This window comes from Diorhabda sublineata, chromosome 5 (assembly GCF_026230105.1).
Source record: "Diorhabda sublineata isolate icDioSubl1.1 chromosome 5, icDioSubl1.1, whole genome shotgun sequence".
Classification (NCBI taxonomy): Eukaryota; Metazoa; Arthropoda; class Insecta; order Coleoptera; family Chrysomelidae; genus Diorhabda; species Diorhabda sublineata.
This window is the reverse complement of record NC_079478.1, coordinates 15,016,730-15,043,741: the sequence shown is the minus strand read 5'-3', so window position 1 is coordinate 15,043,741 and position 27,012 is coordinate 15,016,730. Positions and strand designations below refer to the sequence as shown.

The 27,012-nt window shown below is 30.7% G+C and overlaps 2 protein-coding genes across 2 annotated transcripts in view; one reads left to right on the top strand and one right to left on the bottom strand.

Moving 5' to 3' along the window:
• Positions 1-11,909, top strand: part of LOC130444288 (mucin-2-like) — a 64,723-nt gene extending 52,814 nt beyond the window's left edge. The window contains exons 9-13 of the mRNA XM_056779360.1: positions 1,501-1,773; positions 2,589-2,743; positions 5,193-5,452; positions 8,139-8,290; positions 11,241-11,909. Of these exons, the coding sequence (XP_056635338.1) occupies positions 1,501-1,773; positions 2,589-2,743; positions 5,193-5,452; positions 8,139-8,290; positions 11,241-11,450 (1,050 nt within the window). The 3' untranslated portion in view covers positions 11,451-11,909. The remainder of the gene's footprint in view (positions 1-1,500; positions 1,774-2,588; positions 2,744-5,192; positions 5,453-8,138; positions 8,291-11,240) is intronic.
• Positions 11,910-13,063: 1,154 nt separating this feature from the next.
• On the bottom strand, positions 13,064-26,677 carry LOC130444131 (phagocyte signaling-impaired protein). The gene is made up of 11 exons (XM_056779159.1): positions 26,346-26,677; positions 25,838-26,062; positions 23,660-24,152; positions 23,432-23,592; positions 21,685-21,941; positions 20,200-20,539; positions 19,377-19,546; positions 19,049-19,263; positions 15,864-16,140; positions 14,012-14,266; positions 13,064-13,513 (listed from the first exon to the last, which is right to left on the bottom strand). Exons 1-11 carry the CDS (start codon positions 26,419-26,421, stop codon positions 13,184-13,186), a joined length of 2,799 nt encoding a protein of 932 aa, XP_056635137.1. The 5' UTR covers positions 26,422-26,677; the 3' UTR covers positions 13,064-13,183.
• Positions 26,678-27,012: the final 335 nt, after the last annotated feature.

Here is a 27,012-nt window from a genome sequence, read left to right as displayed (position 1 = left end):
GATACAACTATAAAGCATTTTGATAGTTATCATTTAAGAACAAAGACCTTTTAACAAGTGTTTCTTAACCGCGTAGACAAAAACGGAAGTCCAAGCACCACAAAATTTCAAGGCTATACCGAATATTAATTTCTATAGGACGATTTGACGAATAAATAAATACAAAAATGAACTTGAATGAAACAGAACAATCAGATTTTAATAAGATGCTGGATAGATAAAATATCCAAGCAGACGTAAATACAATAAGAGACGCGGTATATATTATAAGACGAGGAAACTTTTGGTCCTCAATCTATATTTCAAAATTCAAATGAACAAAGAGTCATGATCATTTTTAGCAATATCAACTAGAGACAGAAAATGACGTCTTGTAGAATGGTTGGAGATGTATGCGGCAAGATGTACTACAAATTTTGACATGTAATTGATTATAATTTGACGTATTGACTTATTAGACACTAAATAATTAATGTCTGAGGCTAGGTTAGCTTTTAATTAATGAAAATTGATAGACTGTATATTTGTTAGACATTTGGTTTTGTTTTTATATTGCAAAACTCACAAAGCTTTCACATGGAAATATGTTTTTGTTTCGAATTTTAGATTCTTCTTAGTATATGAAAAACATTTTTATAGAATTTTGGCATAATGAGTTGTTGAAAAAACTTCTTGTAGAAATATATAACTTTCCGTTTTTGAATTTTTTAAATGACAAAAGCAATAAAAAGGCTGGCAGTATAGTAATGAACGAACACCTAAATTAAATATATGAACAAAAGAAAAAGTTCATCGGCGTATTTATCATCAAGAACATATTTATAATATATTTTTACTACATTCAATATGCAATTCTATCCTCCCACATTATGCTTAATTGCATTATGTCATAATTAGATGAGCTAATGCTACTTCTCAATGCGAGTATACTTTTAACAAATTTCGACTCGAGGCTCTGGGAATAATTATAATTCTCTTAAAATTTCTTAACGTTTTATTATCTCAAAAACGTGAAAATGAATTCAGTCAATTAATTTCACCAAAACCTGATGGAGATATAACATAGATCAAGGAATAGTATCTATTCTTATCAACTTAATATCAATAAAAATCAAATCTCTTCTATGACTCCTAACCCTTCAATTTTTATCAAAGATGCCTGTATTTATCCGCAATATAGCTAAAATGCGACAAGCTAATGCACACATAATAAACCTGTCTGTCTTACCATTTATTTTCTTGACTTTCTCTATTAATCAAAAAAGAGTATCGGCTTTCTCTTATACTCTGCTAGTCTTTACGTTATGTGTCATATTTTTTATAAATTACTACTTCATGGAGTTTTTTTCATAAAATAAATACGTGAAATGAGAAACAATACAGTGGTAAGTGATTTTTAACAAATATACACTGTAACTGTAATTTTTATAATACCCAATTGCTTTGGCGATAAATATCACATTTGAATGAGTTTCTTAACAAACTTTCTACTCTGTTTAGGTTTGCAGAGACATCGAAACAGGAATTTTGGGTAAATGTTGTCGTGACCCCAATTATGTGGACCCCTGGCCGTCCGCAAACTTGGTAGACGGAGTCGACGATGGACAATATAAAGAAGATAACTTCTATGGTCAACATGATGTAGTCAACACTAATAGAATCACTAGAAGATCTAATAATACTAGAGCATCTATTGTTAGAAAGAGGCAAAGTATTAAAAGTACACAAAATGTAATTAAGGAATCCGAACCAACTTGTGGAGAACTAAATTTGGTAAGTTCTTTGAAATATTCTATCATTTTAATTATATCAATTAATCAGTTAAATCAAATTCGCTTGCTGGGTGCTAAGGTTAAAAGCATTATGTCCTGGTATAGTCAAGTGGCCGATTAGCCAAGGCAGCTTCACAAAAACTTCTCTTTAAAACCAAAAGCTATTTACTCCGCAATAGCTTCTAATCCTCTACAAGGCTAAGCTTCGTCCATCTTTGGAATATTACTCGCACATTTGGAGCTCGACCCCCACGCATACCCTGGAGATATTGGACTTAATACAGATGGACTTATAGGCGAGCCAGAGTTGAGCAGAAACTTGGACAGCTTAGGGCATAGAAAAAAGATCGTCGATCTGACTCTGTTTTACCGTAGACGACCAGAATTTCTACTATGTCCCTCAAGAGACCAGTTAGAGGATATAGCATTTTTTGCTAAGATCCAGATATTACCTATATCTCGCAGTACTTCAGTTTTCACTGAATTTTTTTTTATTAGTCTATTTTTGTATGTGCACTTTCCTGTATAACAGAAAGCTCCGGTCCTATGATACAGGCATATATTGGTCTCCTCATTACCCCTTGATTCCCAAATCCAAGAGATTATTCTCCCTAACGCATTGAGCTTCCTACAAAACTCCTAGATCAGGTTTAAGATGTGATTTGACGAGTATCAAACTATTCTGCTAATGTTCCACCGAATTTATCACGGTTAAATAATAGCAGAAAAGTTTTGCAAATATATTCAATTCGTATACGTCTTGGCCCGTACATTTAATAAAAAATACTGTTCATATCAGGATTTCAAAATTTTCAGAACTCAAGTCCCATTGGACCCGGTCCCTTAGATGCCAATTTCGCTCAATATCCATGGCAGGCTATGATTTTGAGAGATACCAATCGCAGTTTACTTTGTGGAGGTGCTATTATTGCTAAGGACGCCGTTCTTACTGCTGCCCATTGTATAGAAGGGTAAGTTAAACGTTCAATTATAACCTTTGATCAAAATCCTGGTTTAATTTCGATTACTAAAAGAGACGCTTGAAAAACGTTACATTTGAGAAATTTGTGGATGGATGGAAATTTTAATATGATGATACTCGCGAGTAGAATACAATTATCAAGAAAAAACATAGATTTTTTCACTTGTCATATTATAAGTTTTTTTATAATTTTCATTCCTCGTTCCAACTTGTTACTTATGTTTTCGTCGATTCAGCAATTGCATATCATTTACACCTTCTTGGTTTTTTTTGTCACCATCTCCTCTCACAGAAATTGATGACAATGAAGGAGGAAATTAATTACTCGTGTAAAGTTTGGGATCTTTTAGGTGTAGAAGCGAACAAACAATCTGTTTGTCTATAGCAGCTCACTTATTCATGCCCACTTTTGGTATTCTGTTAAATTGTACAAAGAGTTCGATGTGGGACGAGTTGGTCACAGTAAAATATCTTTTTTTTTTTCAAATTTGCGCACTTTTCGATGAAGGTGCAATTGCATAATGACATTTAACTTTGATTCCAGCATCAAACGGTACAAATTAGACGAGAGCATCTATAATACGACTACATTATCACACTTTTTAAAACACAAGCCAACAGCTGCAATCATAACCTTTTTTTCACTTCATGTGATTATTATTTATTCGATCATTCAAACTGATTTACTTTATTGATATTCGGTAAAAAATCTAAATTATGTTTAGCGTTAAAAATGCAATGTCATGCTAGTTCCAAGTTATTGAATCTCTCGCCAGACACTTAAATTTGTAATTTGGTATAATAATATAAAAGAATGAGTGCGTTTAGTATGAATATACGGTTCCATAAATTAAGATTAGAAAAATAATTATTGAAAATTTCAGAAAGTTTTGCAGTATTGAAACGAAGTTGAAAAAATATTCGAAAAGTCTGTTAGTGTTTTTTGTATAAACTGTAGATTTTCGAAGAGATTAAACTCAGTAATCTGCTTATCGTAGGGAATTCATTCACATTATCTTTATTTTTCATTAGACCTGTTGTTTACTTTCATTTTCTAGCGGTATGATTCTACTTGTTCAAGCAAGTCTAACTTTTCTGGTGCCTTTGAAATTTTATTCAGTGATACCCAATCAGTTATGTTAGTTTATAGTGTTTTTGTCTTTTATATGCATCCATATAATTTAATTATTTGCGCTTCGTAATATTTTGCTACATTTTCTCTTTTTAGTACCTCATCAATTTACTCGCTCATAAGTGGTATTATTTCCTTCTTCATTGGGTTCCTTTATTGTTATAATAATTCATCTTTAAAAACTTCTCAATAGTTTCTCTTTATGTATTAAATTCTTCAGTATTAGTTAGGTCGCATCAATGTTTATATATATATATATATATATATATATATATATATATATATATATATATATATATATATATATATATATATATATATTCCTGAGTTTTGTCTTAGTACGTTGAGCCCCGGTGTGGTCCATAAAACTTTTTCTACAGTCCGGAGCGGTCATATGGACTGCACGACATATTTTATGTCAAACCAAACATCAAACCTTCTCCTCGACACAAGGAACCGTACTTAAATATGTTTTATAGTTTAGTTAGACCGTCGTGGCTCGAAAAAAATTTTTTTTATTTGTACTACCTTCATGTTACCTTGATTTCATCTAATATTTCTCAAAATACATCGCACATTTTTGTAGCCTTTACATAAAAACATAACTCGTCGTTAAAAGGATAAAAAAGCGAAAAAATATCAAACAGAAGGTGCAAAATATGTGTACTGTCCATAAGACCGGGCACTTTAGTTTCAACTTTTTTTGGCATTTTTTATTTCAAATAAATTTATCCTTTAATGTCCTTGGATCCACATACCAAATAGAGAGTAAAACCCCAAAAAAATTTTTTTGGCCCCAAGGAAAAATTTATCAAGTTTGGTAGGGGCTCAACGTATTAATATTTTCATGGCCTCAAGCGCTTATTTGATGTATGCTTATTCTTTCGTTTATCTATTTATTATGATCACAAGTATCAATTCCTACTGTCAGCAGTTTTGTGTTCGGTTGCAATGCATGTAATTTGTTTTTTCAACTCATTTATTCCTAATCTTTTTACGTTTGACTGCTATTCTATTACTTTTCTATCCTTCAAATTCATCTCATCTTGTTGCCTTTAATGCTTTATATATGATATTACTTGAACTGGTATTCGATTGATTACCTCATCTTGTTTTGTTTTTGTAATACCATCTAACGAAGTCTTTGTAATGCGAATTAACTGAACAGTATTATAGCTTGCGATTCATTCGATATTATGTTTATGAAACGAAGCAATTTTTGTTTCTTTCAAATTTCTTACTATCATTGTTCTTATTATAAAATGTTTACAATCAATTTGATGGTTAAAAATCTGTATAATTTTAGATTGCAAACTTCCGACGTTCTTGTCAAAGGAGGAGAATGGAAATTGGGAATTGACGAAGAACCACTGCCATTCCAAATAGTTAAAGTTGCTGCAATTATTAGACATCCTCGATACAAAGAAGCCGGCTACGATTTGGCTATTTTGAAACTTACGGAGAAATTTAGATGGAGTAAAAATGTAGGAAGTATCTGCTTACCCGATCTCAAAACTTCTCTTGGTAGCTGTAAAGTTACAGGATGGGGAAAACGTATTTTGCAACGTAAGTGAAAGATATTTCAAAATTTGTTTATTACTTCAAAAGTATTAGTAACGTATTTGCTTTTTTAAAACTATTTCATTTTTATTTATGTTTCCATGTATTGAATTAGTTTGTCCACAACTGTTTAAAGTATATCAATAGCTATACGGTGCATTAGTGAGACTTTGAAAGTTAGGGTGGATCAGTGCACAACTGAGCAGAGTACTGCGCTAAAGTAACCATGAATATTTCAAACATTCGAATACTCTTATGAAAAGTACTTTCACAAATTTTAGGGACTGCACGAAATAACTTTAAGTTCGACATGTCTTGTTGGGTATTAACATTTTATGATTTAAAATTTAGGGTTTAAGTAATTTGGTTAGAATCTGTTATTTGATAATCTATGACTGCACTCTTCATACAAGACAAACGGGCTCTAGTAACAAGCTAAGAATTGTTGAGACGTCTTGTCTACTGCGTACTCCGGAATAAAAAATACTGAGTACTCAAGTACTATTTTGAGTACAATTTATTCGAGTACTGCCCTAATAATGACCGTCAGTGTCTGGGGTTCAGAAGAAAAACTTTTTCAAATAAGTATTAAAAATTTGAGATCAATATTTTATTTAAGAGGTTTAAGATAAATCCTCCAAGAGAGGCTATTTCTGAAGATTCACATTAAATTTTTTTTCAAGTTAAATAGGCCTACAAAACAATGTGACCATAATAAATATATTCACTTCTCGGAATTCATCTAGAGATCACCTGTATTTAGATGCATCACGATAACATTATTTGTTCTAACTAAATTGACGTCGACTGGGGGGTCTAGCTTGAACTACTAATATGACATCTTTCATAAAATACTGGCAAATTTGAATTTTATTCATGGCGCGTAATTTGAATTATTTGAAGGTATTTCATACTGCTATCTTAGAACTAATAAATATTCTATTTTTGTTAATATTTCTGAAAATAACATATTTTCAACATACAATATTACTATAATTTTCAAGATAAAATTTTGAAAACATTATGAAAAAAACTAAATTTGCAAATTTATTAGTTGTAATCTTCTTAGAAGGAAAATGTTTGTTTTTGCAAGAGCACTTATTTCGTTACTCAAGTAAAATGTAGTTTGTTAGTAGTTTGAAAGTAATCTGATAATCCTTCCATTATAATAATAATCTAAACTAACGTCTGTGTATTTATTGATAAGGTAAAAATAAAACTTGGAAGGAAATACATATATTTTTAAACAAAAGATTCCATACGAAGATTACAATTTTACATTTTAAGTAATTATACATAATTGTAATAAAATTCATCCCTTCAAGTTAATCTAATATTATTTATAGCCTGTAGCCATCTATTTAAACATTTTAAGACCTTATGAGTGTTTGGAAACAAATGCATCACATTAATAGATCCTTACAATAATACCCAGTCATCAAGAGAAACTGCACAATGTCTACCAACATAAAACTATGCAGTCTCAAATTCGTCAACTGGATATATAGTTATGCTAGCAGATCCATCTAGGGTTCTGAACTCGATTTACAAAAATCATTCAACCTTGGGCCATCTGTGTTAAACTTTTATAAAATAGGTGATTTGTGAATTCAAATATAAACGACGTTTGTTTTGTTCGTAGACAAGAGGTTTGTTCTTAGTAGCTGCACTGACAGAACTAGTTCAGGAAGTGCACACTAAAGCGTTCTTTGTAGCAGAACCAGCGCTAGTGTCGCTTAGTAGCAGTGCAAGAGAACTAGTTCACCCAGCTCCCTGTACTGCTTGCACAGTACAATAAGTGTAATCTGCAAACGGTGGCAATATGTCATCGGGCGAATGTAAAATATCAAAAAGTACTAAATCGTTTTCCATTATTGTTAATACTACAAGGCCTCAAGCACCTCAAATACAACAATCAACAAATGCTCCATTGCTCTCTGCATTATATCTTTCTTAGTATCCGATCAAACTAATTCTATACACTCATGAACTGACCTGTACTGGTCCAGTTCAGTACAGTTCCAGTGCAGCTACCAAAAGCAAACCTCAGATATTTAAGTAATTCACGTGCAGATTGCTTAATTATACACTGTCTTACATAACACTAAGGTCCTATATCTAAATTTAAGGATAAATAAAGATATGACGATAAATCCAGTCTTCACAATATAGTTTTATTATATGATATAATTCAATACCTACTCATTATTTTGCAGTAAAAAATACAAAATTTGAAAAGGTTCCTCATTGTAACAATAACAGTCTATAGTCCGAATAGGCTACATTTTACATAAAAGCAAGTTAAAGCACAAAATCTTGCTTCGAAACATTAAGTAATTTGGATGTTTAAAGTCATACTAGTGGGATAGCGAATATTTTTTTTTATTCAATAAAAACTTTCGTAAAAATTTTGAAGAAGCAAAATTATATAATAAATAATTTTATTAATTTCTTAATTCTTATTTCTTAGAGCTTTTGATATGTTTATGTTTCTAAACCTTCTTGATTTTCTCTTCTGTTTCAAAATCAAAATATTTTGATAAAGACTTGAAGAAAAGTCGAAATGCAATTTTATCTATTATTAAAAAAATTAATTTTGAAACAGAAAAGACCTAAAATCAAGAAGATTTAGAAACATAAATAATTTTACTTATCGCTATATGCACATTGAAAATAATTTACTATTTTGTAGTACACGCAAGAGGGGCCATTATGCACCATATAGATGTAAAATTGATGGAAGGTGAGAAATGTAAGAATAGCTTAAGTGAGAGGTTCCAAGAATCACTACCCAATTTCAAAGAACATACATTGTGCGCAACATCAGATATCGACCAATGTAAGGTATGTATGGAAACCATGTAACAAATCTTGAATTAAGGCACTACCAAAAATATGGCAACATAACAACAAAACGTTTCATTCATAAATTCTATTTAATAGTATCATTATTTTGGAATTATTAGCGGCTGGGATGAAGAAACAATTTTTTTTGTACATATTGGCTACTTCAGAGCGTAGAGTTTGAAACAATGTTATCAGACTATAGTAAAAATTAATATATTTTTTATAAAATGTTAATTTTTCTCTGATAATTTAGTTCTCACTTTTTATATTTATATATTCGGTATGAATGTTAACAATAAATCAAAATATGAAAATACGTACAAATAAAATTCAGATAATTGTATTATACAATATAATCGTTGTTCTGACAGAAGTCTCTAATTCCAGCTACACACTTTTGCACACGTTTGATAGTTTATAGTGAATTAGGTAACGAGGTAGATGAATTATTAAACACTATCACTATTAAAAAACAAATACATTTAGGACTAGTGAAATTTCTGAAAATTGGACTTAGCGACCAGAACAACGACGATATATTCTTTAAAGCTTTTGGTCTTAATTAGGTACTATAAATTATTTAATAATTACTTATTTGTATCACTTCAATACTTCTCAAGTGGTTCAAATTAAAAAAAATATATATCTCAACCTTAAAATACTCACCGATAAAAAGAAAAATCTGGATAAATTATAGAATCGTCTATCACCAATCCGCGAAAATTACAGTGAGCAACATCTGTTAATTTTCTTTAAAACTTCAATAGAGGTGAACAACAAAGCCAGAATACTAATTTTGTTGTTTTATAAACAATAGAAAATATTGTATGAAATTTTAGTATGAAAAATGAAAATAAAACAGAGCTAGAGGGTATTCAGAGGTTGACACGAGCAATGATGACGAAGAACAACAACCACCCCCCGAAGTCATCCACTATTAGAACATTACCCCGAAAAGAGGGTGGGAGAGGCTTGATCGATCTTATTAACCTGCACTCTCGATAGGTAATGAAACTACGTGAATTCTTTCATAAGAAATCAGAAACCTCAACTCTATACCGGATTATATCCAAGGCGGATAAGGATTACTCATCCCTCAACCTCGCATCGCCAGAATCTGGACTTGAATATAGTATTGGACACCAATAAACTGGAGCAGTGGTTACGAAAGGCACTACACGGTAGACATCATCACGACTTTAACCAGCCGCATGTTGACAAGAAAGCTTCAAACAAATGACTTACTAGCGGCAATCTCTTTCCATAGACCGAAGGTTTCATGATGACTATCCAGGATTCAAGTTATTAACACAAATAACTACAAGAAAAATGTTATTAAGGATCCGAATACTGAATCTGACAAACGCAGAAAATGCCAACAAACATCAGAAACAATTCAACATATAACATATGCTTGTAGTGTGTTAGCTAATACCGACTATCTACACGGGCATCACCAAGTGTGCAACATCATCCACCAGAAACTGGCCAACAAGTTCAGTCTTCCCAATACTTATACACCGTATTACATGTACCAGCCGCGGAAGGTGCTAAAGAATAACAATTTTAGACTCTATTATGATAGATCGATTATCACCGATAGACAGGTGACGAATAACAGATCTGACATCGTGGTGGTTGATAGAAGAGTCAATTCAGTCCTTCTTGTTTATGTAAATATAAAATGTGGAAATGATTCCAGTTATCATGTCAGCAACCGGCGTCGTGTCTAAGACCCTGCACGATAGTATCGCTAAACTAGGATTACCAAAAAAAAACACCTTCGCCGACATCCAGAAGGCTGTAATATTGAATACTTGCTACACACTGCGCAAGTTTATGATGTGAACCGAATCTAATCCTTTTGATACTTTGTATAGGTAAATAATTCTGGCTCTAAGCTGAGTAGTGCATAAGTCTTTTGTATAATAATACGAGGGCCGTTTTTTTCAACCTCCGATAGGTTAGAAATAAAAAACAAGTTCATATCAAACAAGAATTTTATTATCAAAAGATTGGCACACTTACGGTTACTTTTCGACATAATCACCGACGAGATTGAGACATTTGCCATATCTGTGGACAAGCTTTTCAATACCCTCTAGCCTTACCGTTCAGCAAACAGTACAAAACATACCTTGAAACTTCTGGAATTTCCGTAGACAAAGCAGTAACGATGAATTTGCGGTTTTGTTCAACCATTCTGTCAACTCGTTAAACCAGGTAATCTGAAACGACATATTTGCGTCCTAGACCCCCTTCATTATCCATATCATTACGGCCATCTTTAATCTTTCGACACCATTCGCATTTTATGCTTTATGAAATGTTTTTCGTATTCAACGAGCAAAATTGCCACTGATAATGTACGAGGTGCAAGTTTTACCATGCTGTATGTAGCTCTTAAATTATAAATGTTACGGGAAAAAGTTTCCAATAAAATTTATAGGAAATATCATGCTCTACAAATTCAGTTACCACCATTTTTAATTGATCATGAACCGTTAACTATAAATTTAGCAAAAACCGTATTGTAAAAAAGTTTAGAACGCTATAATTAAAAACCTGTGTTATACAAAAAAAAGTTTCAAATAAAGAATATCGCAAAAATTATTATCTAAATCATCTTCACTATTGTTGATATTCAATAAAACGTGTGTTTTAAGATGGCGACTGACGTGGGAGCCACCCCATGAAGCCCACTTGAATTTACATTCAGGGGTCACCCCCGAATATATAGCAAAAAAATACGTTTTCTAGAACACTGCAAAAAAACTTTGCTTGGCCTACAGCTACAGTTAAAAAAATAGATTGGATTGTATTCTACACTTATCACAATGATCACAACTTATTGCAAAATTGATATATTTTGTATTATATCGAATCATTCCTTTAAAATAATTCAAATTTCATAGGCAATAATAATATGTAGATTTTTTTGTTTCAGGTCGATTACGGTAGCGCTTTAGCTTGTACCAATGACCAAGGCAAGTATGTAGTAGCAGGTATATTCGCTTGGGATACGGGATGCAAACAAGAAGGTCAGATAGGTGGATACATCCCAACCGACTCCCCTTGGATAGAAGCCACTTTACAAAAATCATTAAAAGAACTAAGAAGGTTAGATAGAGAATATTTGCTCAACAGCAGAAAATAGAGTTACTGTAATCTTTAGTTAAAAACGAATTGTTTATATTGAAATAATCGTTTGTAGAATTATCAAAGTTTTTTTTAAAATAATATCGATTTTATTTCCCTGTAAATATACTGTTATAAATATGTGATAGATATGTAAAAATATCTTCAGTTTATTTATTTAAGAATTAAGATTGTCAGTAACAATTTTTGTATATTTTTTGTATTTAATTAAAAAACTGCCATATATCTATTTTATATATTATCTTGCGCTATTCCTACTCATATTACCTACCCAAGTTTATATAAAAATTATAAAAGTACATAAAATGTAATACTCATTTTTCTTAGTTTTAAATGTAAAACATTTTTAATTCAATTGTTGAAAAATAGATATATAGTTAATAAAGATATAAAAAACACTATTGGTTTTTCTATTATACCCTATAGGAAAATATTTAGAATAGATATCCAACTTGTAACCTACCAGTGTAAATTTGAAAAGACCATTGCAAATTTATTATAATAAACTTAAATGTCTTTACCAGAGTGTAGTGAGATGTGTTTTTATTTTCGATTTTGTTCATTCATTTGATGTGTGTATGAATATTCTCAATCCATTACTAGTTGGATTATTAAACAAATGAAAATGTGGTGGCCTTCTTAAACGGTCTGAAATGCAAAAACAGTGATCTACCAAGGGGAAAAAATTATGACTTCTGTTACCAAGCTGGAGTCTTCATAAAGCCGGTAGAGCTCGGTGTTTGTATCACTACGCCACACGCTTTTCTCGCACACTGGTCCATATATTCGGCGTAAGATCTTTCGCCCCCCCCCCTCCACTCAGATCTCACTAGCGTACATGACAAAAAAAATAACAAACATCGAAAATACAATAGACACAGTAATTGAGCAAGTTGATGAAGAGCATGCAAATAGTGTAGAACATCAGATTGATATTGATATCTAAACTAAAGATGAAGTCTGTAACAGTACTAATTTTATTCGTTTTTGCAGCAACACCGTACATATGCTTTAATTTGAATAATGTTTTACCTTTCTCATCATCCTGGGCATGTATCTTGGGTTAAATTTATATTAAAAAGAAATGGAACTTTTGCAAGTGTAATTAAAAACGACTACACATACAAATTGAACGTCAATGTCAAAACAGAATAAATAGATACAGAAACCTTCGTGAAATCAATATTCAAAAGGTGAGGTAAGTCCACTGTTGTTGTCTTGTGTTTGACCAAGTACGAGGTAGGTACCTCCAACAATGTATAATATTATTAATTATAGGTTTAAATCCATATTTTAGTATTTCTTTCATTGTTATAATTTTTTTTAAATTAAATTTTTGTTTTGATCCCACTATGTTCACCACCAGAAAGCTCACTTCGACAATACTGCCCCTTTAAACATTAGACGCTTTACAGATAAGAAACTGCTGTCATCACAATGAAAAATTGAAATGTATCAAATTTCACTATTTAAGTGTCCTTTATATTCGAAAATACAGAAACCCAGAAGTAAAAAAACAGATAATATCTCCATTAGGGGTTCTACTTCCTCATAAATTTCAACTACAGTGATAGTTGATCAATTCCCTTATTATAAAATCATAACAAACAATAAAACTTAATTTTTTTATTATATTAACAAGGAAACAAAATAGTGAGGGATTTAAAAACCAAAATTTTATTATACAATACTTACAACAATCAATAAAAACAAATTGATTATTATTCACTTCTAGGTCAATAATCTGATTTTAGTTTTCAAAATCAATTGAATCTCTTTATTGGAAATCGTATAACTGTGTAAAATTTTATCTGCGATATTTTCATTTAAATTTAAACTGAGGTATTTGAATTTCATATCTATATTTTCTGCCGGTACATTATCCGTCCAGTCTTGTAAAATATCACAAAAAGCGTTTAATTCAGTTTTCAATTTCTCCGATATTTTTTGCAAAAGTTCCTTGCCTTTTGGATCAGATACTTTCTTCTTTCCCTTTTTCACTTGCAAAGGCTTTATCAATTCATTGGACAGGGCACATATTACTGTTGATATGGTAATTATCTGAAACCAATTAGATTAACTACACATTTTAAATCTTCTGAAGATTTAATTATACAAATGGTTAATTTCTCTAAATCAGAGGTCTCTAAACTACGGTTCACGGGCTTAGGACTAATGCCATCAATCTTGCCTGCGACAGCCAATGTTTTACTGCTGTTAGAATGGCTGTGATGAGTTAAATGGAAGAAAATGAAAACACAGAATGATATTTACTAGCAAGGTAAAACTTTGATTAGGCAGAAACTCAACTAAAGTATCTAAGCTTAAGTATATTTATAACTAACAAATATGAAATTAATCCCAATAAAACAAAAAAAATTATGCAAATTCTCAATTGTACCAGTGGAAGACTTATAAAATATGATAATTTAACAATCATTTATGATCAAAACAAGGAGACATACTAAACTGAACTAAGTGTGTGTTAGGTTGAATTTAATTGCACATTCTGTATATTTATTCCAGATATTTGCGTTTCATAATTAAAAAATTACTAACCTCTACGCAATTGACTACGACTTCCATTGATTTTCGTTTATCGAAAAAATCATTGGATTTTTTTAAAGTATTCTCTTTTAAGACTTCAGTCAATTTTGTAATTTCGTCTATGACGGAATTCGTACATTTTTCTATCAATTTGTTGTCGTCACTAATAAGACTAAGAAACAATTCAAAGAATGAATTAAATACGATGAAATATGGAACTTCTAAAGCACCATGTAGCCTTGAAGGTAAAGGTAAAGGCAGCAGACCCTAAAAATGAAGTAATTTTTTATTAAAAGCTTTTAAGTAAAATAAAGTTTGATGAACAAGCTTTTTTCATATTATCGTTGTTTTGCATCCTTTGTCTTTTGCAACACCATTACTTACAGGTAGTTTAATGGGAATAAGTATTTTTAAGATTACCTACTGTAGCAGCTGTTTCTTATTTAAACCACTGTCTGAACAATGTTTCGATAACCAAGTTATCATCTTTTGCAACTAAAGGTGAAGTTTAGCTTCAGTAACTGATAAGTATCACGTCAGATATCCCATTATCTGACGTAATGTAATATGTAATAGTATTAATCCTTGTGTTGATTTTATATATTCTATTTATATGATAAAAATCAAAGGTTTTTGGTTCACGAACGGCAAATACTGATGGCTTTTCACAATGTTACTTGGATACCCAATAGACGATAATATGTTACAGAATTGTATTTATATATACTTACTTAATCCTGCACCTTTTCGGCATTGTATTTGTAACTAAGTTCATTCTCTTTGTATAAGTTTATTATTCTTTCAAAGTTCGTATTTTTTGTCTTTTCTCCTTAATTTCTCATTCACCATTCATATTTTACTATTAGCTCGGCTCCTGCTCCGCTCTGGAGAGTTTTTCTTTTGTTTTTATTAATCCTTTTTCGTTTTTGTTAATCTCAAATAATCTATATTTGTTCCTTCTATTAGTTCACTTCTTCAACTGTTATGGTTATCACGTCCCATGTTCCTACGGTGCTCCTTCTTGGTTTCCTTTTAACCCTTTTATTTCAATTTCTTTTCCTTTACTTCTCTTGCTTTTTAATTCACTTTCTGCTTCAATCTTTGGTCTCTTTTCCATGCTTTTGGTAAAATTTGTTTTTTCCTTTCTCAGTAGTTTATCCTGTTTATTTTTGTTGATCTTTTATGTTATGCTCTTGTTGTTATCCATTGCATGTTTCGTCAGCCTTAATACGTTCAATGTTTTGTCTGCCGTTTAGTTTTTCGGATTATTTGGCTTCGTAAGTATTTGTTTTGATTTATCTTCCATTTGCTCCTATATTTATCTTAATGTATCCGACTTTTACTTGCTGACCGTAATCTCTATCTTATGCTTTGTCTCTAATAATACTCTGTATTTCTCTTTCTTTTTTCTGACAAATTCAATATATATATATATATATATATATATATATATATATATATATATATATATATATATATATATATATATATATATATATATAATTGTGTTGTATTACATGCCCGAGTTTTTTTCCTGTTTTTACATCGATTTTACACTATATAACAGTACTTAGTTGCCAACCTTGGTCTCAAAAGCAAATATTACTTGGAACAGACATACACTTTGTGTACTCAGTAGAGCCCACTTCACTTTGACTTAATGACCCTTATTTATAACTTATCATTTATACTATTTCACTATTTCAAATTTTTAATCCATAACGTAAGATTCTAATAGCGAGTTAATGTCCACCTCTCTTTATGCAATTCAAAATTTAAGTCTATATAAATAAACAAAGAAAATTTAAAACTTTTAAGTATTAGAACAAAAAAACCAAATACTGTAAATATTCATTAAATTTACCTGTTTAATTGGAACGAATTTATCATTAATACTTTGATTATATAAACTTCCCCATTCGACTAATAATTTTTTTAAATCTTTTATATGTTGTTCCCTGGTCCCATCTAAAGATTTAACAATTTCTATGGCATGAGCTATAGCATATAAAATAAATGATCTAAGCTTGAGAAAACGAAGGTCTTGTTGAAAAAGTGCTTTTGTTTCAGACCAGTCTTCGGGTGGACCATACACCCTCTCGGGGTCCCAGGTAGTATATACACTGAGATCATGATTGTCACTAAAATAAAAAAAGAAAACTTCACAAACTCTCAAAAAGATAATAAATAATGCAAAAACAATAAATCAGAATTAACACTAATTCACGGAGATAATAAAAATATAGAAAAAATTGTGGTAACAGAACATGAAATAGTTTGTTTTTTGCAGCAGAAATAATACAGAAAATACTCTGATTAACTATTTGGAGGAAAGACAACTTTGCTCAATGAATAAAAAATGTTCACACCATAAACAAAATCAACAGGTCATTTGAATGTCTTTTTTATGTAAACAGCAAGCACAAGATGATAAACCCTATTACATTCTAGTAATTAAATTGGTGCCTACCTTGTGGAAATACCTATGGATCTTGAACTTCTGTAGGTTATAGTGTTCAGGAAAGACAGATGACTGCAATGGTGGTCATTATAATGCACCAATTATTGTTTGGTTATGCCTTTTAAATGGACGTTCCTTTAACTTTTAGTTTCAGTACTCAAAAAGTTTGGTTGGCATGTTTTAATCTCTACATAGGTAGAATATAGAAAAATATATGTCTTCCAAGAAATTGTGAAGGTGAACAAGAACTTATGTGTGTGTGTGTGAGTAGTAGTACATACACGATGTGTGCATGATTTAAAGAATTATTCTTGCTTCCTTAATGAAGTTTATTATAATATCTAAAATAGTTTTATTTGTGTTTGCCATGAGAGAGCTAATATTTATTGGAAGAGAAAGGTTACGACCAACTAGAGAAATGCATATATATATATATATATATATATATATATATATATATATATATATATATATATATTCATTTTTCTTTCACTCTAGAAAAATATGAATACTATCACCTATGGATACGTTGTCGCAGCTGCAAAATAATGACTGTAAAATACCCAAGTCGTATTATTGTTGCTGTGTATTTTTTACTATAATCAAAATTTGTTACATGTGGAGTGGAAGAATATAACAAAAAGAGAAGATGTGAATATTGTAAGAGTAGAACTATTTATAAAAGTCACACTTGTACTGCCTGTATTTTCAATGATTTTACCGTCAAAATAAATATGATATTGTATAAGATTCTTTCCAGTCCAATTAGTGCTCAGAATAGATCTGTCAAGTATTCTTGAATATTCTACTGAACATAACCTAAACCTGAATACAAAATAAGACTGGAGTTTTGCTGTTATGTTCTCAGAGACGTACAGAAAATTGACAACAAAATTTAAAATTGGAGTGTAGGCAGTGAAACATTGGTAATAAAACAATTTGCTAAGAACTTAGGACTAATTCTAGATGTGGATGAAAGAACATTTAAAGATACTTTTGCAGAAAAGCTAGGCTAAGATGAAGCTCTTGTATATGAATAGGTCTATTCTCAATTTTAAGATGAGGAAAAAACTTTGCGAATCTTTAGTATTGTCTAGTTTTACCTACTGTATTGTTGTTTACTACTTTTGTCTTGACATGGCATCAAAAAATCGTGTGCAATATGACAAAACATGTGTTATAGATTTATTTTCAAGCGAAGAAAGTATGACAATATTTTGTCCAAAATTATGATTTAAATTGGTTAAACATGTCTAATGTTGTGAACCTTCATTTTATGTATCTTCTTACGAAAGTGTTAAAGCATTCGACACCTGTTTATTTGAGAGAAAAACGAAAAACTAGTTTTTTCGTGATATTATACCTAAGGCATAAAAATCTGTTAACTATGCCTCAGCATAAAAAAGGTTATAATGCTCTCCACTTTAAATTGTGTGGTATAAATTCTTTTAAATCTAAGAACAGAGCAATTTTCTTTAATAAGCGAATAGGTAACTAACTTCATCTTTTTTGGGTTTTTATATTTATTTTAATAAGTTTAAAGTTGAGACTGTACAAAGTTCTTTTGCATAGATAAGCGGCTGGAAGAGGTTAGGTGAAAGAATAACAAATATGTCTGTATATTGTATACTCTGAAAATAGTATTGTGTACACGTATCAGACCAAAAAAGACGATTCATTATTATTATTATGCAAGACTTATGAAGTACTCAGCTTAGAGCCGGTATTATTTACCTATCCTGGATACAAAGTATCAAAAGGATTAGGATCGATTCACATAATGAACTTGTGAACTGTATGGCAAGTATTCAATATTACAGCATTCCCAATGTCGGCAAAAGTGTTTTTTGGTAATCCTAGTTTGGCTATTATATCGTGCAGGGCCTTAGGCACGACGCCGATGCTGAAATAATAACTGGGACTATTTCCACATCTTTGCTGTGCCACATCTGTTTAATCTCAATTGCGAGATCCGCGAATTTGGCCAGTTTCTCCTGATGTTTGTTGATAACGTTATGAGTGTTGGGTATAGCTACATCAACAAGGACTGAATTGACTCTTCTATCAACCACCACGATGTCAAGTCTGTTATTCGTCACCGGACTATCGGTGATAATGGACCTATCATAGTAGTCTAAAATTGACATTCTCAAACACCTTCTGTGGCTGGTATTTGTAATTTGGTGTATAAGTATTGGGAAGACTGAACTTATTGGCCATTTTCTAGTGGATGATGTTGCACAGTTGGTTATGCCGGTGTAGATAGTTAGTATTAACTAACAGTAAAAAATAGAAAAACAATGAAAGATTCGTGACGTTACAACTGTTGAATAAGGGAATTAATCATATAAGAAAGGAGAGGGAATAGAAACTAGTGATATGAAAGGAATAATCCAAATATCAAAAGAATACTGTAAAAAAAACATTTATAGTGAATGTAGTAAGCTATTCGTCATGTATATCTGAAGTTGAGGAAAATTTCTCTGAAATAAAGAACAACTTCCAAGAAAATATGAAGTCAGATTTATATTGCAGACATGTTCAAATATGCAAAGTATTTGTGATCATAAAGTTTAGTATTTACTCACATCAACATTTCCCATCTGATATCATCATCTTTAGGGGATATGTTCAGCGAATATAATGTTTCTAGTGACATACATTCCACTAAACTCAATACGATCCTATCTACAGCTACAGTGATATAATGTAAACTGTTGTTCAGTCTTTCTCTAAAATCCATAAATTCGTCGATTTTCATGAACGATCCAAATTTATACGAGAATGTAAGGTGATCTGAACTCTAAAAATTGAAGAAGGAACAAACTCATTAGTAATGACTAAAAAATCCAAGGGTTGTCGAACTCTGTTTTAAGAATTCAACAGCCCTTGCAATAACAAATATTTATCTCTTACGTCTTTGTAATTGCTAGAAAAAAATTTCAGAGTTGTATCAAAAAGATTCGTACATAATGTAAAGAGTCCAGTGGTGGATAATCTAGCACAATGTATGTATCCTAAAGAATCTAGTTGTAAATGTTTTATGTCCAAACTATTGTACATTTCATGAGCGCATGTTCCACCACCTAAAACACACAAAAAATGTAATGAACAGAAGAAAGTCCAGTAATAGAAGAATAGGAATCTACTGCAAAGTCTAAGAGGCCATCCCACGAGTTTGATATTGTTTGACATCAATATATTTAACAATTTTTAAGTAATACTGTTTACAAGCATTATTCTCCAACAGCTTTTTTCACACTTCATTTTCATTCTAAATAAAACATAAATGAGAATTCTGTGAGAACTGAAATCAATTTCTGAAAACAACTTTTTGATTAATTGTTTCTAGGGACCTGATTTGAAGGGAATATAACAAATGTGAATGAATAATACATATTAAAGCACACCAAGGCTTCTATACATTTATAAATAAATCTTAAGGATTATAGAAAATTCACAATTAACAGCTTTTTATTTAAAAATTTGACGTTTTTATAAAATGAATTCAACTAAAAACTCAAAAAATTCAGCTGCATAACCAAATAAGCAGATGTCAAGTTACAGGGGAAAGTAGAATAATCAATTAGCGTTTTTACAATATTATATTCCATTTATCAATTTTGTTATTTCTTGATATTATAGTTTCCTGTTGTAATATACTAGCTGAATTTGATCAAATATCTTATATACTATGGTTGACTAATTGAAATAACATAAGGATAGAATTAAAACTTACCCAAATCGTGATACATCCTAACAGCCAGAAGTTTAGCATGAAAATTACTAGGCGAATTCTTCAATAAACACTCTAACAACATTAAAGCCACTAATATACAATTTGAATCATTATCCATGTAAGCCAAATCATAAAGTAAATGCGCCGCTAATAGAGCATAAGGATCTGATGGACCTAAATCTGTTGAAAGTAGATCTTGTCCATAAGTTTGATAACCATGTTGATAATGTAATGACAGAGCAGTAACAAGAGCCTTTAAGTGCTCGGAAGACAAATTTCTATGATTTTCACAAAGCCTTGATAACTGTAAAGCACATATATGCCTCTGCATTTGGTCTTCCTAAAATGTAATAGAAATAGCTAAAGCTACTTTAAAAATTATTAAAATTTATGAATTACTATGAATTTACAAAATATAGAGGTATTGTATCCCTATCAGGCCTAGAGATATAACAAAACTTCAGTATCTGTACTTATTTCAGGGAAGATAAATCTTTACTACTACAGGTCTAAAGCTTTTTTTATATATCTAAAACTATAGTTTCATTCTCTTCCTTGCATGATTCACGTCTAATCTCATCAGTGTCCTATAAGGAAATCAGTGAGGAGGGTAGCTTGTTTTTGCTTAGATTCAAATACTCTTTGGATCTAACGTTTAAAATTCTCGAGGAACTTTTTGGGAGTGGTCTAGCCCAGAATGGCAATAGCAAATCCACAATTTCTAGAGACAGTCGACTTACCAGATAGTGGTGTAACTAAAATTGAGCCTCTATTCAAAAATACACTTTCTGTTAGTACATTGGTACAACATCTCTTACTAATCTTGATGCTGATTCTAATTAGGCAATTTAGGTCAACCATTGCAGGTGAATTATAATACCAATCAACATCCTTAGCAAACAATGATACTAGCGCAGATAATACCACAAAAGACGATTCTTCACAAGTTCAAAATAATAACCAATTAGTTCTTCTAATATATCTTCTCCAATTCCAAATTATCCAATACCCTCACCAACAAATACATGTAGAGGGCTAATACGAACAATGGAATTTAGTTAAACATTCTAAAAAGCGGAATAGATCTAGTCCTGAACGAAAACCAGTTAAGGGAATAAAAATTGACCTAATCACACAAAAGAATCCAGTGGTGATAAAGCAGAAAAAACTTTACTCCTAGACCCCCACAAATATTTATTGGAGGAGTTAAAAATATCTGTATAATCGTAACTATACTAAATGGAATAGCTAAAATCAGAAAATCAGAAGTAACAAAAGCACTAGAAGGAAAAAAGATCGAATTTTATACATATTAATTAAAAGATGAAAGAAACTTTAGAGTAATCCACAAAAACATTCACTTCTGAAGGAACTTTTTGGAGTAGTCTAGCCCAGAAAAGCATTTGCAAAATCCATAATTTTCAGATAGAGGACTTTCTGGATAGTAGGGTAATTAAAATTGAGCTTCTAAAAATACACACTTACTGTTTTTGGTACACTGGTACAAGTAATTCCGACATCTCTTACTAATCTTGATGCTAATTCTAATTGCTTTTCCAAATTCAATAATTTCAAATATCCCCTCAAATCACTAACACAACACTGTTTATGACCAAATTTTCTAAAATATTCAATAAATAGTTCTGTCACATCCCCCAAAATTTCTGTAGAGTTCATATTCTTCTCATGTAGTTTTGAACACAATTGAAATCTTGCTAAAAATGGAGCGCGGAGTTGATGTTCTAAAATATTCAATAAAATTCTTATATCATTATGTGTGTGCAAGAAATAGTTTATTATCACAAAGATAATTTTAATTGCATATTAATTTTTCAAGAATATATTCATCCTTCACCTATCAGTTAAGTACAATAAACTCTATTGTTTAAACAGTTCTTATAAAGCACTGCAAAAATTTTTACAGTAAACAGGAATGAACTATAATTAACTTAACTGGATTAATAATTTCAAAGTTAGAACCCATTAAGCTGAGATATAAAAAAATTTACAATAGACAAAAAATGACTACCATTACTCAGAGCACTAGTAACCCAAGGAATCGGAATAAAATTTCAAATAGCTGGATTTTTTGTGAAATTCTGATTCAATATCAAACTTTTTCGAAATTGTTGCTTATGGATTGATCTACGAGTCAAGCCAGATAATACATGATTGATCTCCAAATGATATTGTTTTTGCTTTAGAGACATTTAAAATCATATGTTTATTCAAAACTTTTTGACAAGTTAAATTATTTATGAAATGCTTCGTCATAAATAAGATTTTTAGTTCAATGGATTACTGTTTAGAAATTTTCATTTTTGTGGACTCGACGTACACCTCCCCATTTTTGTATTAATACTGATAGAAAATTGATACTAATAAAATAACAAAAAAGTATGATACTCATAGAGTGGAGTGATCTCTACTGGTTCTCGCAAAAGTACGAAAACTATTCTCCAGAATTGTATTATTAAACACTTTAATTACATAATTGACATGAATGATCAAATATTGAATATAAGTACATGGATTGCTTGAACGTTTTTTGAGCTTTTGGGACGTCGCGTCGTCGTCGAAAATGACTGAATCACAATCAGTCGGAGCAACAAGCATCTTTTGAAGATACCAATCGCACCAGTTACAGAAACATCAAGTAGCAGTAGTTATTTTCGATGACAAATTACTAGCCTAAGAAACATTCAAGCAATGGATAGCATGAAAGTGTTACACAATTAATAAGCACATTAAACCTGTAAAAATATGTAGATTTTTATACACTGAAAATATAATATTAATAGAAAATTCCAAAGATTAGAATCCAAAAACTAATGTGGTCCTCAGATGTGCACAAACTGATAATGCAAAATAAAAGAACTAAAACCAAATTAAATAAAAATGGGCTATTCAGTAAACAATTGAAAGATGAGAATAACGGGAAAATAAAGTAAAACAAAATGAAAATCGAAGACAGAAGAGACACCAAACAAGAGTCATAAGTAGAAAACACAAACATTAAAAACCTGAATTCATATGGGAATATGTTGAAATAATTAAACAAGAATAATGATAAATATGAAGAAATTAAGGGGGATGAGTCAATATGATGGAAGAAATAGGTACTACTACTACTACAAAAACCCACATCTGATACCTGAATAGGTAAGAGGAAAAGAGAAGAAATAGAATATCTATGAATTAGTCTAAGATAAACTTTTTTCATATGACTTACCATTTCCTGCTCCATTTTCAATAATGCTACAAATAAACTCATGAGCTTTCTCAGGTGTATCATCGGGATTATCTACATCATCCCCAGAAGTTTCGGTATTAGTAGACATTAGTTCAAACACTGAATTGATGTATTCTGTCCAGATATCCCACCGATCAATACTAAATTCAAACAAATGATTTTAACAAATAAATTTGTTGATGTGATAGAAGTCACCAAAATCCTTACCTGTAAGATAGAATCCCCTTACAAATGAGATTAACTTCTGACCATCTATTAAGTTTCCTAAGGTATTCCAATTTGGTCTGAGGTATATTAGTGCACTGTAACTTGGTAGCTAAAGGCCCATTTAATACATTCAATATATCTTCATATTTTTCCAATAAATTCAAAATGATAATATACAATTGAACTTCTTGTTCTGCATCCACTTTATTATCATTCAGCAACTTATTGAACATCCTTTCAGCCAGACTTAATAGAAGTTCACGTTTCTGAGGATCTCTTGTTCCTTCACCTCTTGTAGCTTGTAGTATGACGCTCATTATTGCCCAGCAATAATATGGATTTTTTGGTTTACTTTTGTATAAAGCCATTGCAGTTTGTTGTTGAGCTTTGAAAGCATATATTCTCACATAAGACATAAATAGATGTGTGTGGAGTTCTTCGTTGTTTGGATGGTGTTTTACTACTATTTCATACAGCTTACAAATTTTCTCTACTACAAATAAATGAATTATATCAAACAAACTAAGAAACATTGAAGTTACGATAATCATATTTAACTGCAACATGTAATATTTCCCTAGTAACACACAGCTTACTCATTACTATTGAAACATCTTTATTGTTGTTTTTTAAGAGCGTTTTTTAGAACGTTAAAGTCATCTAATAGGGCCACAAATACCCTTGTGCTCATAGTTTACACAGAAGCTGCTTTATGTTTGAGAAGTCTATAAGAAGTTTTATATTCAAATATTCTTATAGCATCAAAAGATTTGATGGGAAAATATCAATTAATGTAGTTATTAAAATTTCTACATATTCATTATATCTATCTAACTTATATTTACTTTATATGACATTTTCCATTTTCTTTGAAAACCAGTTGACCGAATCATAATACGACATATAGCAATAAAATGAACTGAATGTAATGTCATCGTAATATTTGCACTCATATTGATTATAGAATGACTGTATCGCAAAAAGAAGTTAGTGATAGTGTCATTTGAGTCTCCTTACCGAACTGTTAACTGAGAAAATTACTAAGTATAACATAACAATGAGCTTGCATTAGAATATTCACATTGTCTAAAGGTTATTCAGAGATATAGAACAAAACTTGTAACAATTTTGGTTGATTTTCATATTAATTTTATAATATTTTTTTTACTTGTTCAGAACTAGTCCATTTTAAGTAAATTTGTAATTGATGCTGATGAAAGTGGATTCTGTTGGTTAATTTTGGTGAAACAATTATCTTTAATAATATTTTATGATCAATAATATTTATTCTACAGACACCATGATAAACATGATCAAGAAAAGTTCTTGAATATTATATTATTCACCCGACACATACCTTATACAGATTTTAAACTGACAATTCTCTCAAATGATAAGTAAAAAGTGGTAAAATAGAATACTTTACTGAAATAATATAATTTCTAAGTAGTGGTTTGTGACAATAACAAAATAGTTGTTGTATAACAGTTAGAAAAGAGTTCTCTTATGGGTCAATCCATCTGAAGTGATCCAATAAAAATTTTTTTGGTTGCTTGACCATTTTTTATTTTGATAAATCTTATATGTTATCTTATAGTATAGAAATTATTAGCTTTAATTTCTTATTAGCTATGGTATTTGGTTCCTTCATTGTAAAACTAGGCCTTAAATATGGCACTTTGTTCAAATTTTTCTTCAAAATAGAATGACAATTTTAAGGCATTAGTGTTTGTTTTAGAGGAAATGTTGTAAGGACCTTACTTATAGAGGGGATTTCATAGAAAATAACGGTATAAGTCTCATTGTGTAGGTTTAATATGTACAAAAATATTCAATTTACTGCTGATGCCTGCAAAACCCTGCAAGGCTTGATAAAAATAAAAACATAAAATAATTGTCAAAATAAAAAATGGTCAGACAACCCTCATCGGATCACTTCAGATGGATTGACCCTTATGGTGCTATGGTAGCTCTATGTAATTGTTCTTATGTGAATGTTTTGACTACCTCAATAAAGCAGTCGAGTAAAATGGTCCTATTCAGATCAATAAGAGCTATTCAAATAATGTATAAACATGTTTCTAACTATTTTGAACATCATTCAGCTTTCAAAAATTGTTATGTAAGCAGTTATTTTTCATTAATAAAACTAGTTGTACTAATTGGGTTCATACTTACATTGTTGCATTTCTCTATAGCAAAGAGCCATAGCTTGCAAAGTAGCATCATCAGATGGTACCTCTTCAGTTAATAAATCCAAAATAGTATTGCATTCTGTCTCCTTACCTAGACGGTGAAGGGTAAGGGCTTTTAGTGCTTTTGCACATTGTAAGTTTGGAGTTTTCTTCAAAACCTTTTCACATTCTTGTAAAGCTTTTTTGTTATTTCCGATATCAAGCCAATCTAAAATGAAAATTCGTAAAGAGTAATAAACAGAGTACAAAACATTTTGAAGTTATTTCATCTATCACATTATTTTGTCAGCAAAAAAGAGCAAAATTAAAAATAAGCGGCTGAATGAATCAATTATTCTTCATCAAATAATCGCTGTTTATATCAAATGCTGTAGTTTTATAAGTTTTTCCTAAAGGAGAAAAGATGTCCATATCTGGTAATGGTAACCTTAAAAATTGATTTCGGCTTTGTAGTGTTAATTAAATAAATTATAATATATATTTTAAATTACCATAAACAGGTCTTAATCTTCGTTCCACTACGGAACTATCTTGATGCACGTGGGAATTTGCCTGAGACCTAGACATATTTCTTTGGAAGAAACTTAGGTTATGTTCAAAACCGGGAACGCTTGTTATATGAAATATTTAACAACTACTATGTTAATTACTCGTAAGGTTATTCATTAATTATACCAAAATCTAATAACTAAAAAGTTTTATCTTAACTTTTATTGTTTATAGAGAACTAACCGCCATGATTCTCTACAGAGTTAGAGATGGAACTTTGACGAGAAGCTGAAATCAGGATACTATTACATGTAATTGTAACAACTACTAGTATATAGGCAATATTTTATACAGGTCAAAAAAATGTAAGTTTTGTGTGCCACACAAAGGTTAAAGGAAAAATATTTATTTAAATATATATTCTTTGACTAACTACTAAATATAAAAAGAATATGAGAAAGGAAAGCGAAATAAAATTAATTTAAAGACAGTCTCCACCATTAGCATATTCAGTTGCTAAATTCTAGTAAATCTTACGTACTGGATATCTATTTCAACTTAATTGTATATTCTCAAAATTTTGTATACCTAAAATGGAGAACAAATTATTTCAGTGCTATGTAAGTCTACGAGTCTCAGACATCACTCGTTATTCTTTAAAAATATCCT